The sequence below is a fragment of the Lissotriton helveticus genome, chromosome 9, assembly GCF_964261635.1.
Source record: "Lissotriton helveticus chromosome 9, aLisHel1.1, whole genome shotgun sequence".
Taxonomy (NCBI): domain Eukaryota; kingdom Metazoa; phylum Chordata; class Amphibia; order Caudata; family Salamandridae; genus Lissotriton; species Lissotriton helveticus.
The window spans coordinates 244,332,807-244,346,933 of record NC_136070.1 but is presented as its reverse complement, the minus strand read 5'-3'; the positions used below and the strand labels follow the sequence as shown (position 1 = coordinate 244,346,933).

Below are 14,127 nucleotides of genomic sequence, written 5' to 3'. Positions count from 1 at the left end.
GACTTCGGCAGATGGGAGTGATTGCCTCCCCGACTTGCCTCAGCTGTGGCGCAGTGGATGGCATGCTTTTACATACAGTATGGGGGTTAGCCTGCACTGGTTCTGGCGATGGGGTGACATCTTGCCTGGGCACGGTCTTGTCCTAGTCGGTTCAGATGGACCCGAAACTTATTCTCCTCCATATCACTGATACTCTGGGTGGTAACAGATACAAGTTGTCACAACTGTTTCTGAGACTGACTCTAGCGAAACAGAATGGCAAAGAAGTGGAAAGCTGTAGTTCTCATCCCATGCAGAATGAAAGGAAGGGATGGACCACCTTAGGGATTGGAGGTGGCAGTATACAAGGCAAGGGGTTGTCCGCAGAAACACCCCAAGATATGGCAGGTGTGGGCAGTTTATAGAGGTACTGCGTTGGAACCTGTCCGTTCTCTCTGACAACTGATGAATGATGAAATTCGAACGTTCATGGGATATGAAGGGGTTGAAAGGAAGCGAAACTAGTTTTCAGATTATCTGACTTGTTCTGTAACTTACTGTTGTAATGTGGGTGGGGCGGGGTTAAGTGAGCAGGCTTTTGCTTTTGTTTATGCCTTTATTTCCTTCTATTTCTGTTCTTTTATATGTAGGCTCTTAGGGCCATGTTCATAATTCAAAAACAATACAATGGGTTTAAAAAATAAAAAGTAAGATGCTGTTGTACGGTAAAAACCACAGGGGAATATGAAAGTTCTGGACTCCTAAGGCATTTTGAGTATGAGACAGTGGCACAAAGTAGACGTGGTCTTGAAAGTGATCTGCATAGTAGGTTCAAGAAGACCAGGTACCAAATGGACATTGTTCTTTAGTACCATGGCAGGTTTAGGGAGCAAAAGTAAAATGACATATTTCAATTTTCTGCTTTCCTGTTGGTCTAAGCAAATCCATTCCTTGTAGTGGGCAAAGAACAATGGATATTTTAGCAACCAAAAAAACAATATTTTCACAACATGAAATGCACTACTGTTAATTAAATGTTCTAAATTTCCAAACTATGTATTTGAAAGACAGTGCTCCTTAGGCAGGTAATCAACGATTGTTTTCAGTCAAAGTTCACAACCGAGTGGGTCTTTGTTCCAAACCTCCTAGTAAGAAGGAATGGGGGAGAAAACCTGACCACAATGGCCTTTGATATTTGCAAGGTTATTGCAATTAGGATGAGAGGAAAAAGAAGGATCTTAAATCTTTGAATAGAATCATTAATGAAATGTTCAAATATCATCAGCATGTACAATAATAAAACAATGATGGGGGAGCGCCAGAGGGCGCACAGCAAGATGGCCGCACTGCTGTGAGGCTCTGCCTGACCGAGTAATCATCCGAACATTATCTGCTGCATCACGCTCTCCTGACGACTCCACAAGTCTTGTGTGGACACTAGATTGGCTGCTGCACGGCCTGGGGTAACTTGCGGCATGCATAATCCTGCCCTTGGCTGAGAACTAAGACATCTCCTCTACCTCGCTATTTGGCCTGGAAATGGCGGCCGCTGGGTCTTGGTAGGTCGCTGGACGGAGGATCTGCCTGGGTCCTGCGAGCTTCCTGCGCGCCCCCCCCCCCTGGGTGTCGGAGGGCGATACTGCTGCGGTGGCTGCTTTGTGTCTCCCTTGAGGGCGACTGGTGCAGGGCATCGAGATCGGAGTCCGCTCGACTTGGATGGGTCTCGCAGTGCTGTTGGCTGCGGATTCTGAAGCGGACATTGAGGTGCGGACCCTGCTTTGTCGACATCGGTGCCAGTCGGCGCCGGATGCGGTGAGTGGGTCGGCCCTACCTAAGGCTCGGGCCGCGGAGGTGGGATCGGGCCTGGGAATGGGCCTGTGCCCGGCTTGCTGTGTCCGGTGCGGGTGCCTAGTGCCGAGGCGGAGAGGCGGCCGGCGTGCTGCGGCGCAGGTGGCTCAGGGAGACTCCCCGCTGACATCGTGTGCAAGGAGCCGGCGTGAGACAGCTGAATCGGCATCTGCGACTGGGGGAGTGCCTACTGGGGTCCGGGCGGCAGGCTCAGGGCCTACTCGACTCCTGGTGATATTGGGCCTAGTGCATTCAGAACTGGAAGGCGCTCGATTTACCGGAGATACCATCGGCGGCAGGATATTCATACATAGGACTGCATACTACTGGGGCTGGAGCTTCTGCTGTTACTCTGCCGAACATTGTCCTGCAGTGCCCGAATTGTTATGGGCCAACAGTAACCATGGGCTGCTTTCTTTGTTGACCTTGATAGACTTTTGTCCTCCTCCAGAATTGGCGGTTTGTGGCCTTCTCTAATTTTTAACCTACACCCTGAAACGGCCCGGTGCCCCAGTTGGATCGCTTGGCGGGTTGGATCGCTTGGCGGGCTGGCCTAGGGAGTGTCCTGGTGGATGGGGGACTGCTTTGGCTGTGCTTAAAATTGGAACTTTCTGTAGGTACTGTGCGATAAATGGGCCGTGTGTGAGACAGCGTTGCCTCCCCTTGCCTGGAGGTGTGTGGTGCGGACCTGGGTGGGCCCTGAGGCCCGGGTGTACTGGCCCCTGCTGTCTGCTACATTGGTACTCATGGCGCGGACTACGAACATGGGTCGGACGGACAAAAAACAATCTAGACTCACTTTTGAGTCACGGCGGGTGCCCAAGACCCCGCAGAAGGCTGCCTCGGACTCGGAGGCAGACGCCACATCGGATGGGCCCCCCATGTTGGAGGCTACTTTAGTGGCCATACAGCGGACTTTACAGTCGATTGAAGGTGCTATGGCTGCTATCAATCACCGACTTGATCATATGTCCTCTCAACTTGAGAAGCAGAGCGCACGCATGGAGGAAGTAGAACAGAGGGCTACGGAGGATGGTCTATCCACGGTTACTGACAAGACATTGAATATGGAAAAAGTCCTATCCCTCATCCAGGCGAAGAATGAGGATTTAGAGACGCGGTCCAGGCTTAATAACATCCGTGTTACGGGGCTGCCAGAGTCCACAAATGTGGGCAGGATGGAGACCTATATGGAGCGCCTCATCACGGATATATTTGGCACAGAACAGTTGTCTAATATGTTTATGGTGGAACGGACCCACCGTTCTTGGGCTGCTCGTCCTGCCTCGGGGGCTCACCCGCCCCAGAATAGCTAGGGTTCTAAATTATAGGGACCGGGATACAATTTTGCACCTGGCAAGGGAGAAGGGGACTATCGAACACCAGGGAAATACGCTTGCCTTCTTCCCAGACTTCACGATCGCCGTCCAGGCTGCACGGAGGGAGTTTGGCACTGTGAAGCAGTTTCTGCGAAATGAAGGCAACAAGCTCTTTTCTTCCCCAAAGGCTGCAATGGGTTATGGAAAAAAAATTGAAACGCAGGAAGCGTGACTCCACTGAGGAACCTAATGAGGAGGGGTTTGGGGATGCTGAATGCTGATGGGTTCACTTTGTGATGCACTGTGACTTTCTCCCTGGGACTCCCTGCTTATACTGGAACCTGTATGTGCCTCCATGGTGTCATGTTACTTTATTGGTCAAGCCTTTCTTGCGTTTTTTTTATCTTTATGTAGGTCTTTATATCTGGGTAAATGTTGGTGAAGTTCTGATCGTCCAATATTCTGCAACAAGATGGATGGCTTGATTGTTTTAACCCTTTCCGATTAATGTGGTGACTGTTAACTGAGTGGGATTCCCGCATTCTTTAGTCCAGCTCATACACGACCATCTCATCATAATTGGGGCCTGCAAGCTCCCCTGTGTTCTTATTTCAGCGGGCTGTCTCACTCCACTCGTATCTGTATAGTTTGTCGGGTTGGGTTGAGATGCTTGGTTATTGTCTGCTCGGTCAACTCCTGCTTTGTGGGAGGACCGCCCATCTGTGCCCCCTCCATATGGGTGTACGCCAAACACTGATCTCTGTTGTTGGGGGGAGGGGAGGGCTGGGGTTTGGGATGGCTTTGGCATGGTTGGGGTGGGTGGGATGAGGGGAGGGCTGGGGTTTGGGATGGCTTTGGCATGGTTGGGGTGGGTGGGATTGGGTTTTGGGGTGGGTGGGATTGGGTTTTGGGGTGGGGGAGTGTTCCTTGTTTTTTACCAGGCGCAAATATGCAGTGTACAGTATTCTCTGCTGCTTGTGGTTACATTGCTGTGTTTTCATCAATCGATGTTTGACTTTCTTGAAACCAGGTAACGGATAGCTCGATTAAATTTCCCACATGGAACGTCTGTGGCCTGAATACGCAGCAGAAAATCAGGATGGTGTTTGCGGGCTTAGATCGCATGGGGGTGGATGTCGCTTTCCTTCAGGAAACACATTTGACTGCTGCTTCAGTGCAGAACGTGGGTGTGCGCTGGGCCAGCGTGCGAGCGTCTTCCTCATATTCCTCGTATGCGAGAGGGGTGCTAATATTAGTGAAAAAGGGAGTCACTTTTACGGAAATTAAAACTGAAACGGATGATAGTGGACCGCTTGTGATTATGCATGGTAGATTGGGAGGAGAAAGTGTGCTCTTGGTAAACATATATGGGCCTAATGTGGATGACCCTGCGTTTATGTCGGATGTGTGGCGCAGGATACTGTTATTCCCTCCTGCTGAAATCATTTGGGGAGGAGATTTCAACTTGTATTTGGATGCTTTCAAGGATTGGCATGTCTCTGGTGAGATCAGGCAAAAAAGAGCGTTAGATGTGTTGTGGGGTCTCATTGATGCTGGGCATGTGCATGATATTTGACGCTTGCGTTACCCGGATGCCTGCGAGAGTACGTTTGTGTCTTCGGTTCATGGCTCCTGGTCACGTATTGATTATTGGTTGATAGCAGAAGAGGTTGGTTATTGGGTCAAAAGTGTCTCTCATGCAGCCCGAACACTTTCTGACCGTATCCCGGTGTTCATGGAGTTGATATTGCCGGAATATTGGGCGCCAGATACAGAAGTTGGCAGCGGACATTAATATCCTGGAGCGATCCTTTGATACTGATCCTACTGCAGACAAGCTGGCACAGATACGTGACCTTGTCACTGAACATAATGACAGTGGATCAGGAGCTGCGGCATTGCTCTCTGCGTCGGGTGGCTTGGTATTATGGGGAAAGTGGGCGGCCTGGCCGCTCTCTTGCCCAGAAACTGGCGAAGCCCGGCAGTCAGGAGCCCATTAATGAGCTTACTGATGACACTGGTACGCCCCGCCACTCGACGGAAGAGTGCTGAAATTTTATAAGAACCCTATATGCCGCTAGGGAGTCCCCTCCATCTGAGGAAACACATGACTACCTGGATGATGTGGCGTTGGGATGGCTGTCCAAGACTCATTGTGAATATTTGGTGCAGTCTTTTGGTGAGGAGGATGTGTGGGACGCTATAATGGCCTTGCCAACGTGTAAAGCCGCTGGACCGGATGGTCTGCCAAGTGAATTTTATAAGGCATTTGCGACAGTCTTGGCTCCGTGGTTGCTGGAGGTTTACGCGGAAGCATATGATAGCGGGACTCTGCCACCGTCGCTCCGGGAGGCCCTGCTGGTCACCTTGCTGAAACCAGACAAGCCCCCTAACCAGTGCGGATCGTACAGGCCGCTTTCCATCATTAACATTGACACCAAAATATCAGCAAAAATGATAGCCACAAGACTCCAACCTCTGATACCCTTACTGGTGTTACCGGATCAGTCCGGCTTTGTTACGGAGAGATCAACTATGCATAACCTGCGCACGTTATTCTCCACGCTCCATTATTTTGAACCAGATTTTCAGGCCGTTGCTGTGCTACTTGACACAGCAAAGGCGTTTGATTCCGTGCATTTGTCGTATATGTTCACGGTCCTGAGTAGGATGGGGTTTCCCCCCTTCTTTGTGCAGTGGCTTCGGGTTCTCTATAGCTTGCCAGTCGCCAGGGTGAGAGTTGATGGCAGGGTCTCGTCCTTATTCAATATAGAAAGAGGCACAGGGCAGGGATGCCCCCCGTCACCCATGCTCTTCTCCTTGATGCTAGAACCTCTGGCTTGCAAGCTCCGCCAGAAACATTCAGCCGCGGCTTTACGGTTTCAACAGCACCTGCTGATGGTATGCTGCTCTATGTCCGGGAACCTGGTCTGGGCATTATTTGGCCCAAATCTGTGGTCTTTCCAATAACAGCACACATGAGGGAAATTGAACTAGACTTTCCGCTGTCCTGATCCTCTGAGCCTGTGAAGTACCGGGGGGGTGGGTGGATCCACAGGGATCCAGCTGTGTTGGTCACCAAGAACTATGGACGCTCCATTATGCGCATTACAGAGCAAGCAGAGCGATGGGCGTGTATTCCTTTGTCGTTGGCAGATAGGATTGCTGTGGTAAAAATGGTGTTTCTGTCCAAGATGCTGTACTTCTTTATTAATATACCAATTAAACTGAATGTAGTATTAATCCGAACGTTGCAGACGGCACTGCTAACCTTAGTCTGGGGGGGGGAAACAACCTCGATGCCGTTGGGATCTACTGGTGTAGCCTTTTGACCGGGTGGCTTTGAGGCTCCAGATCTTCGTCTGTATAACATCTGCACGCAGGCTCATTTTGCCCATTATTGGCACTTTCCACAGCGGTTTCAACCACACGTGGCTATTGAAGTGGATGCCGTCCTTACCATTCCGGTGCAGGCTATGGTTCGGTCAGGTGGCTCGGGTGGACCCCGGCAGGAAATAAACCCCCCTCTGTGCACATCCTGGGCGTGGTGGGCTCTAGCTGCTAGATTGCAGCTTCCATATTTATACGCCCTCCTTCTGCATATTGCCTCCCATCCGGGGATCTCGGCTGCTCGGGAGCCCGCTTCACTAAGGGACCTTGCGGCTACGGGTATTGTCAGGATGGGGGATCAGTACAGGGAAGGTCGCTTCAAAACCCTTGGAGAGGCCCAGAGTGGAGTGAAACCTAATTTTATGTTCTGCTTTACGCAAGTCAGAGTCCGGCAGGCCGTTCGGGCTGCATATCCGGACTTCCCCGAGGAGCCTACGGCTCTCCGGGCACTGCAGACCGTGATAGGCAGTCCAATCTCGATGGAGGTATGGACGGCATGCTGTCAACTCACAAGTCGACTTACGGCCAACTGCAACCTCAGGATCATACACTTCAAATTTTTGCACCAGGTATACTATTCGCCTTTACAACTCCATAAGTATGGCCTGAGAGAAACTGCGAGGTTTGTGCGATGTGGCGCTGTGAATGCGGATTTCTATCATGTTGCATGGGTGTGTGGGGCGGTGCTTGCATTCTGGACTGAAGTGACTCGTATATTGTCGGAAGTGGTGCTAGAGCCTGTGGCCTGTATGCCTGTGTTATGCCTACTGGGGTATGTGACAGGTCTGAAGTCAACTAATAGGTGCCTAGTGGCAGTCTCCACTTTGCTTGCAAAACGGGCGGTGGCGCAGAGATGGGGATCGAGGTCTGCTGCCACTATAAAACTGTGGCTTACGGATCTGGTTTATTGCAGGGACCAGTTGCAAGCGTATGAGGAAGAGTTGCCGGAATCATCCCGCCCAAAAGATTTTTGGAGCCCAATAACGGCGTATCTGATGGCTCATCCTGATTTATTCTGAAGGGTTAGGTTCCATGAGTTGCACTATTGCGGAAATTTTTAATACACTATCCATGACCAGGAAATACTATACTATTGGACTTGAATGTTGGGTCATTCTACTTTTGAGATGATGCTTCCAGACTGTAACTGACCACTGTGCAGTACAAGCTTTTGTTGAGTCGCCTCGGAGAGGTGCTTAGTAGTACTCTTGTTGCCTGGTTGAGGTTTGGGGTGGGGTGGGGGGGTGAGTATTGGGGATTTACGTATTTGCTTTAATATGTACAGGGATGCTATGCCATTGTAACTTTACTATACTGGTTTATACTTATGTATGCAGTGATTGATGCATATGTTAACAAAGGAGGTACGATGTATGTTGGTACCGTCGAAATTCCAATAAAAAGTTTAATAAAACATTTTTTTTAAAAATAAAATAAAACAATGATGGGATTTTGTCAGTATCGAAATATAGGTTTGTAAAAACATGTATATATTTAAACCAAACTGCTGAAGAAACCGATTCATTCCTGTAGTCAGTTTAGGAGTGTGGATTTAATAAACACCTATGGTAGCCCACCCATAAAACACTTCCGTATTGCTCAGTTGTTGAAATGTACTTATTTAGTTTAATGTCTGCTTTTACAACCATTCCCTTTATGTTTTTGCCATCTGATCAGCTTTTCTCTAAGCACCAAATTCAGTGAACTGCAAAATACCATTAATTCTGGCATCAGGACGAAATTGATTTGCAATGCTATACTCACATTGTAACTAGATCATTTATAAAAATATATGAGGGTCCGAATACATAACTAAGTAAACAATCTAGAACTTATATCAAATTTTGCCTTGGGTTTTACTCACATTGCTGTATTTTTTATGATTCGTCCTTGGTCCATTTTTTGCCCAATTCCATGCACAACAAAAACAATGTGTGTTGTTTGAGGCGGTTTGTCCTCCAATGTAGCCTCTTCCACATATCCTCTATGAAGCCTAGTTCCACTGCTAGAAGCTGTAAAAACAAACACATTTTTCAATTATATTTTTAAAATAAAAGTGACCCACTAAACTCACTAATATTAGAAACCTGCTCTATGACATATCACAGGACTTCGGTAAAAGTTGGATAAGTGATGTGAAAGTCAAACTATTACACAACACATTACTTCAAGTTATTGTTGCTAATTAGGACTTCAAAAACAGCACTATCATAGGTGCAATTTTTTCAAACACGCCTACTATTTGCTGACTTTTTATTTAATAAATCAAGACAAAATAGTTAAGACAACATGAAGGTCAAAAATATCTAAAGAGGTCTTATCTGCGAACCCACAGAATCTTAGAAGTGTGTACTTAAGGAAGGGTTACCTTTTTTTTTTGAGTAATTCCTTTTGTAAAATTTCATAGCTTTTGAATTCCTCAATGTAATCTGTAGCATCTCAGTGTCATTTATAGACACTGAGTCGTTCTTTTTCTTCTAATAACCACTACTAAGGGTTCACAAGCTCCTAATAAAATCTACCTAGTGTGGGATAGTGAAAAAGGTTTACATTAACTCGGTGGAAACCGGATGTTCATACTTAAAAACCCAATATGCATCTTTTTGGAGATCCTACTACAGCAAAAAAAATGTGCATCAGTTGTCATAATTTTTGGTGTTTTTTTTACCTACAATTCTGAAAGTGATTTTTAGAGCTGTTTGTACACAGGTTGCACTTTAGCGACCTGAATATACAATTAAGGGGTTTGGTTGAAAAGATTATAAAATGCCGATACACTACTGTGGCTTGCCTTATTTTTGTTGCTGACCCTCCATATTCTGAGAAGGTCAGGATTTTAAAGACAATATTATTCCTAAAATCTACTATTGCTTTTCCTATGGTGATGGACATCTTCACATGCCTGCAAAGACGCAGGTCTATTGTATTTCTTGTAGGAACGTTTTATACCCTGGAGACACTATTTGGCTATTAAACAACTTTGCAACACAGTCTTCTATTTTGCCTGTACCAGAGATCGCAGATAACTGTGCTATTTCATAAATTCATATGGTTTTATCTATATCAGAGCTCAAGGTACCTTTTATCATCTATCATAAGGAGGACTTCTCTATTGCTTGTATGGGTCCTTGCAACATGCTGGCAATTACACAGTTGCAGTGAAACTCAGATCAAAGTTTGAGAGAAAATTTGTGGTGTGCCATTAAAGTATCTATTTGCTGTAGAATTTTAAATAGGATTAATATGGCTGTTTTTCCTTTAGTTTAATTATTCTCCTGGCAGGATTATTATCTACTGTGAAAGTAAGTTTCCACTTCAGATACTCAATGACTGATAAATGTACAAATAAATGCAAACAGTGGAGATACTAAATACACCAGCTCCATGGTTTTCTCCCAAAAAAGATAAGTTGTGAAAAAATATATATGTTTCAGATTTGTGTTCGAATACACACAGCTGCACCCTTATAAGGGATTGCTACTGTACAAAAGAAGCTAAATAATGATTACAGGATCTCTGGTACAGAGTTAGCTGCAGAGTTAATATTTGTTTTTTAATTTTTTTAGTAAGAAGTGTTAGTCAGGCCTAGTTGAGACGAAGTCAAACTTGTAAACACTGAGTTTGTGTGTCCAAACAGTAGCACACACCGCAAATGTACATTACAGTCGGGGGCGTGGCTTGGCAGCCTAAGATGGCGGACGTGCTTCTCTAGAGCTCCATCCCGGCTGCCCGCGTAATCCACGCCAAACGCTACGGGGATCCTTTCCCGGCCTTCCGGCCATAATGCCACAGAGCTCGACACCCCTGGAACCCCCCCAGGGCCCCTGAAGTGTGATGTGACGCAGGGTTTCCACGAGAGCGGGACGGCCGATGTGCGGCGGAGGTCAAAATGGTGGCGCCTCTCAGGAAGACTGGCGCAGGCATCTAACAGCGGCGGGATCAAGCCTCCTCGCAAGCGAACAGGAGTCGCCCCCGGATGCAGGTGTGTCCCGAGTGGAGGGGGCGGCGGCCGGATCGGAGCCCCCGATGTCCCCAAGAGGCAGGTGAGAGCGCATACTCTGATGGAGCTACAGGCCCTGCCGGCAGTGGGCGGCCCGGGCGTGGGGCCTAGCTCCTGTGCCGAATACCTGAGACATCGTGGGAGACACCCACTGTCCTACAAAGACTACCAACCTCCCCGCCTGCTGCTGGAGAGGTCCAGGTACGGGGCACGTTCCGGACGGTGGACCAGCGGGTGGGGTGCGGAGGCCTTGCTCTGCCTGGCGCCCTCTACACTGAACTGGCACCGAAATACCTCCCCGCGACCCCCGCTGGGAGCCACCAACCCAGCGCGCAACGCAGCATCGGCCACAGAAGCACGCCTCAATAGGCCAGCGCAGCCCCGGCGGCACAGCCCTCCCCGATCGGTGCTGGAATTCGGAGCGCGGGGGGGGCAATGGGGCCTAAATGTGAGGCGCCGGCGGGGGAACAGAGCGGGAGGCCCACCACACAACATCTGCCATTACTCTGGGACAGCAGAAACCCCAGCGCAGGCTGCGACTAAGAACCCAGGGACCCCGCAACAAACACATACCGAAAAGCAGAAAGGACCTGTAGGTGGGGTGCCAAATATCGCCAGGGCCACACTAACACGCCCAGGGCCCTGTGTGCACAATAAGAGGCCTACAGCGTACAACAGCCACACAGCACACGACCCTTGGACTTCCTGCACACCGACTCAACGCATTGCTGGCTCTGGGCCGTGCCCCCGGTCCTCCCCGCCCGGCACTGGGAGTTGTGGTGCGCGGTGGGGGGTCCCCGGCACGGGGCGAAGGCGTAGGACGGTGCCAACTGGCACAGAAAGGTGACCAACATAGATAAAGCAGCCACAACAACCATCAGCGGCGGGGGGCGAAACGGACGAGGCAGACACGTGCTGGGCCCGACACGCATCATTAAGACCAAGCACGGGTGGGGACGGACCCCCGCACATCGCAGCGCCCTGACACTGCAGCAGCAGTGACCAGACAGCCATCTCCAGCTTGTCACACCTTGCATGCCCTAATCAGACGGCGGCCCCGGTGCCCCCCTGCTCCCGGCGCTGGGACTCGAGGCGCAAGTCAGGGGCCCAGATAGGAATTATTCCATACGACATCATGGGATGCCAACGCATCACGGGGTCCACACCGTCGCCGAGTCGCAGGCAGGCTTCCCCGGAACCCACAAATCCCTTCGCAGAAGAGGGGCCCTCCCACGCAGCATCCACATCAGACAAACTGGAGAAAGTACTCGCCGCCCTTGAACACTCCAGGGTAACGATGGACAATAAGTTTGGAGAATTGGCAGCAGACATCAATATTCTGCGAGATGACCATTGGAAATTGGCAGACAAAGTTAAGCATACCGAAACGACGCTTCAAGTAATAGAACCACAGGTACCGACGCACCAAGATGCCCTGAACGACCTCCAGCAAAGAATACAACTCCTTGAAAATAAAACGGACGATTTGGAAGGATGCTCTCGGAGGAGTAATATCCGCATCTTGAACCTGCCGGAAGGCTCAGAAGGGACCCACCCAGTTAAACATATGGAAGCATGGATAAAATTTACCCGACGAGAAGATTTGACTCCGTTCTTCTCCATAGAAAGGGCACACCAAGTACCGGCTCGTAAACCAATACCAGGCTCACCACCTCGACCGTTTCTCCTGAAGCTACTCCACTTCTAGGACAGAGACACTATTCTCAGGGCAGCCCAGGAGAAGGGTGCGCTTCACGTAGAAGATAAGCGCGTCATGCTGTTCCCGGTCAAGCGTACCCTGCAACAGAAACAGGTGCAATACGCTCTCGTCTTTCCAGCCCGTTTAAAAATTCTCCATAAAGGCTCTACACATTTTTTCACCGACCCATCGGAGGCAAGTGACTAGATAGACCAGCAACTACCCGGGCCGGATGCCCATGAGAACACGCAAAGCCGCCGGCGGTCGAACCGCCCCGGACGTCAACAGAAAAAGATCACCCTCACACAGCTCAACTCCTGCTCGGAGCCACTCACGCATCGCTCCCCCAATCTAGAACAAATTATAGCAGAGTGCAGGGGGGCCCTACAGGCGGCAGCGGCGAGAAGGGTAGTTGAGAACAACTCTGATATGGAAAAAGCTCCCCACATCTTCACGTCGGACGACAAAGCCAGTGATACAAATACATCTCACGACGGCTCTGGCACACCGCCACTAGTCGCGCCGCAAACCGCAGACACGTTGATATAGACGGCGATGAGAGAGGCAGGTCATGCTAAAATGTAGCGCCCTGGCCGATGTCCACCCCCTAGACTTTCAGTGTACACAGGGCAGTGATGGATGGCAAGGTTAAACAACCCCGAGGGCGACCCGCCTGTGCTTGTCACAGAACGAGATGACACATGAGCTACACCACGAGAGACCACCTCCTGAGCAACATGAACTGGTCGCTATAAAGCAGGCGGCCGGACCTCTGGAGACACCCGCAGCCGAGCAACCACCCCCTCTCACAGAACGATTTAAAGACCATACATGAAGTACAGTTTGGACATCCCATTTCCGACGCTATGTCCCTCCAGTTGGGAAGTTTCCCGGACATCCAAGTTTTGCTTCCTCGTTTTGCAGGCTCACCCTATACCCCCTGCGGATCAATCTAGTAGAACCATATGTAATCAATGGACTGTGGCAAAAGAAGGAGTAGGGTCAGGAGGGAGGAGAGGGGACGACACACGGGAGCGGCAGGCCCGCGTTCTTGGCATACCATGACCCATAGAGTCCCTAACACGGATATGAAGATCATTACCATAAATGTTAGGGGTATGCACTCGGCTAGCGAGTGATACACTGTCTATGCATACATCCAACGACAACAGGCACAGATAGCGCTCTTACAAGAGACACACTTGACAGCACTGGAAGTGGCCCGGCTACATAGGAAATGGCGAGGTATTGTGTGTGCCACTACCTACTCGGCATATGCCAGGGGCGCCCTCATCTAGATCAGGCCGGGAGTCCCGTTTAAAGAGCACACACAGGTCACGGATAAAGAAGGCCGATACGCCCTCATAGAGGGCTTGCTGGAAGGCCAGGCTGTCCTGCTGGGAAGTGTATAAGCCCCTAACGTAGATCAAAACTACTATTGGACACGCCTCACAGGAGTACTTACCCAATACACCTCAGTCCTATGGCTCTTAGGCGGTGATTATAATTGTGTTCTGAACACCCCCCACCACTACACTCCCCAGCACACAAACAGACAACTCAATATCAAGCATGGGTGCAACACTGGAACCTGATAGACCCGTGGCAGGAGCAAAACCCAGACACTAAACTATACTCCTTTCACTCCATACCACACAACCTACGCGTCCGCCTCAATAGATTCCTCTGCTCCACTACAGTGCTCCCACATGTACAACACTCTGATTATCTCGGTAGACTCCTCTCAGGTCATGATGCCCATATACTGACACTCGGATGGAGACCTCCACACCCCCCCCCGTGCCCACATGGAAACTGCCACGTGATTGTCTTTCCGATCCGGTATTCCGACAGGAACACGGCTCCTATATCCAGGAACACTTCGCGCTCAA

The 14,127-nt window shown here is 49.7% G+C and overlaps 1 protein-coding gene across 6 annotated transcripts in view; it reads right to left on the bottom strand.

Moving 5' to 3' along the window:
• Window positions 1–14,127, bottom strand: part of DDHD1 (DDHD domain containing 1) — a 466,403-nt gene that overhangs the window by 240,583 nt on the left and 211,693 nt on the right. For all 6 annotated transcript variants that reach the window (XM_078659828.1, XM_078659830.1, XM_078659833.1 and 3 more), the window contains one exon: window positions 8,401–8,548. In XM_078659828.1, the coding sequence (XP_078515954.1) occupies window positions 8,401–8,548 (148 nt within the window). The remainder of the gene's footprint in view (window positions 1–8,400; window positions 8,549–14,127) is intronic.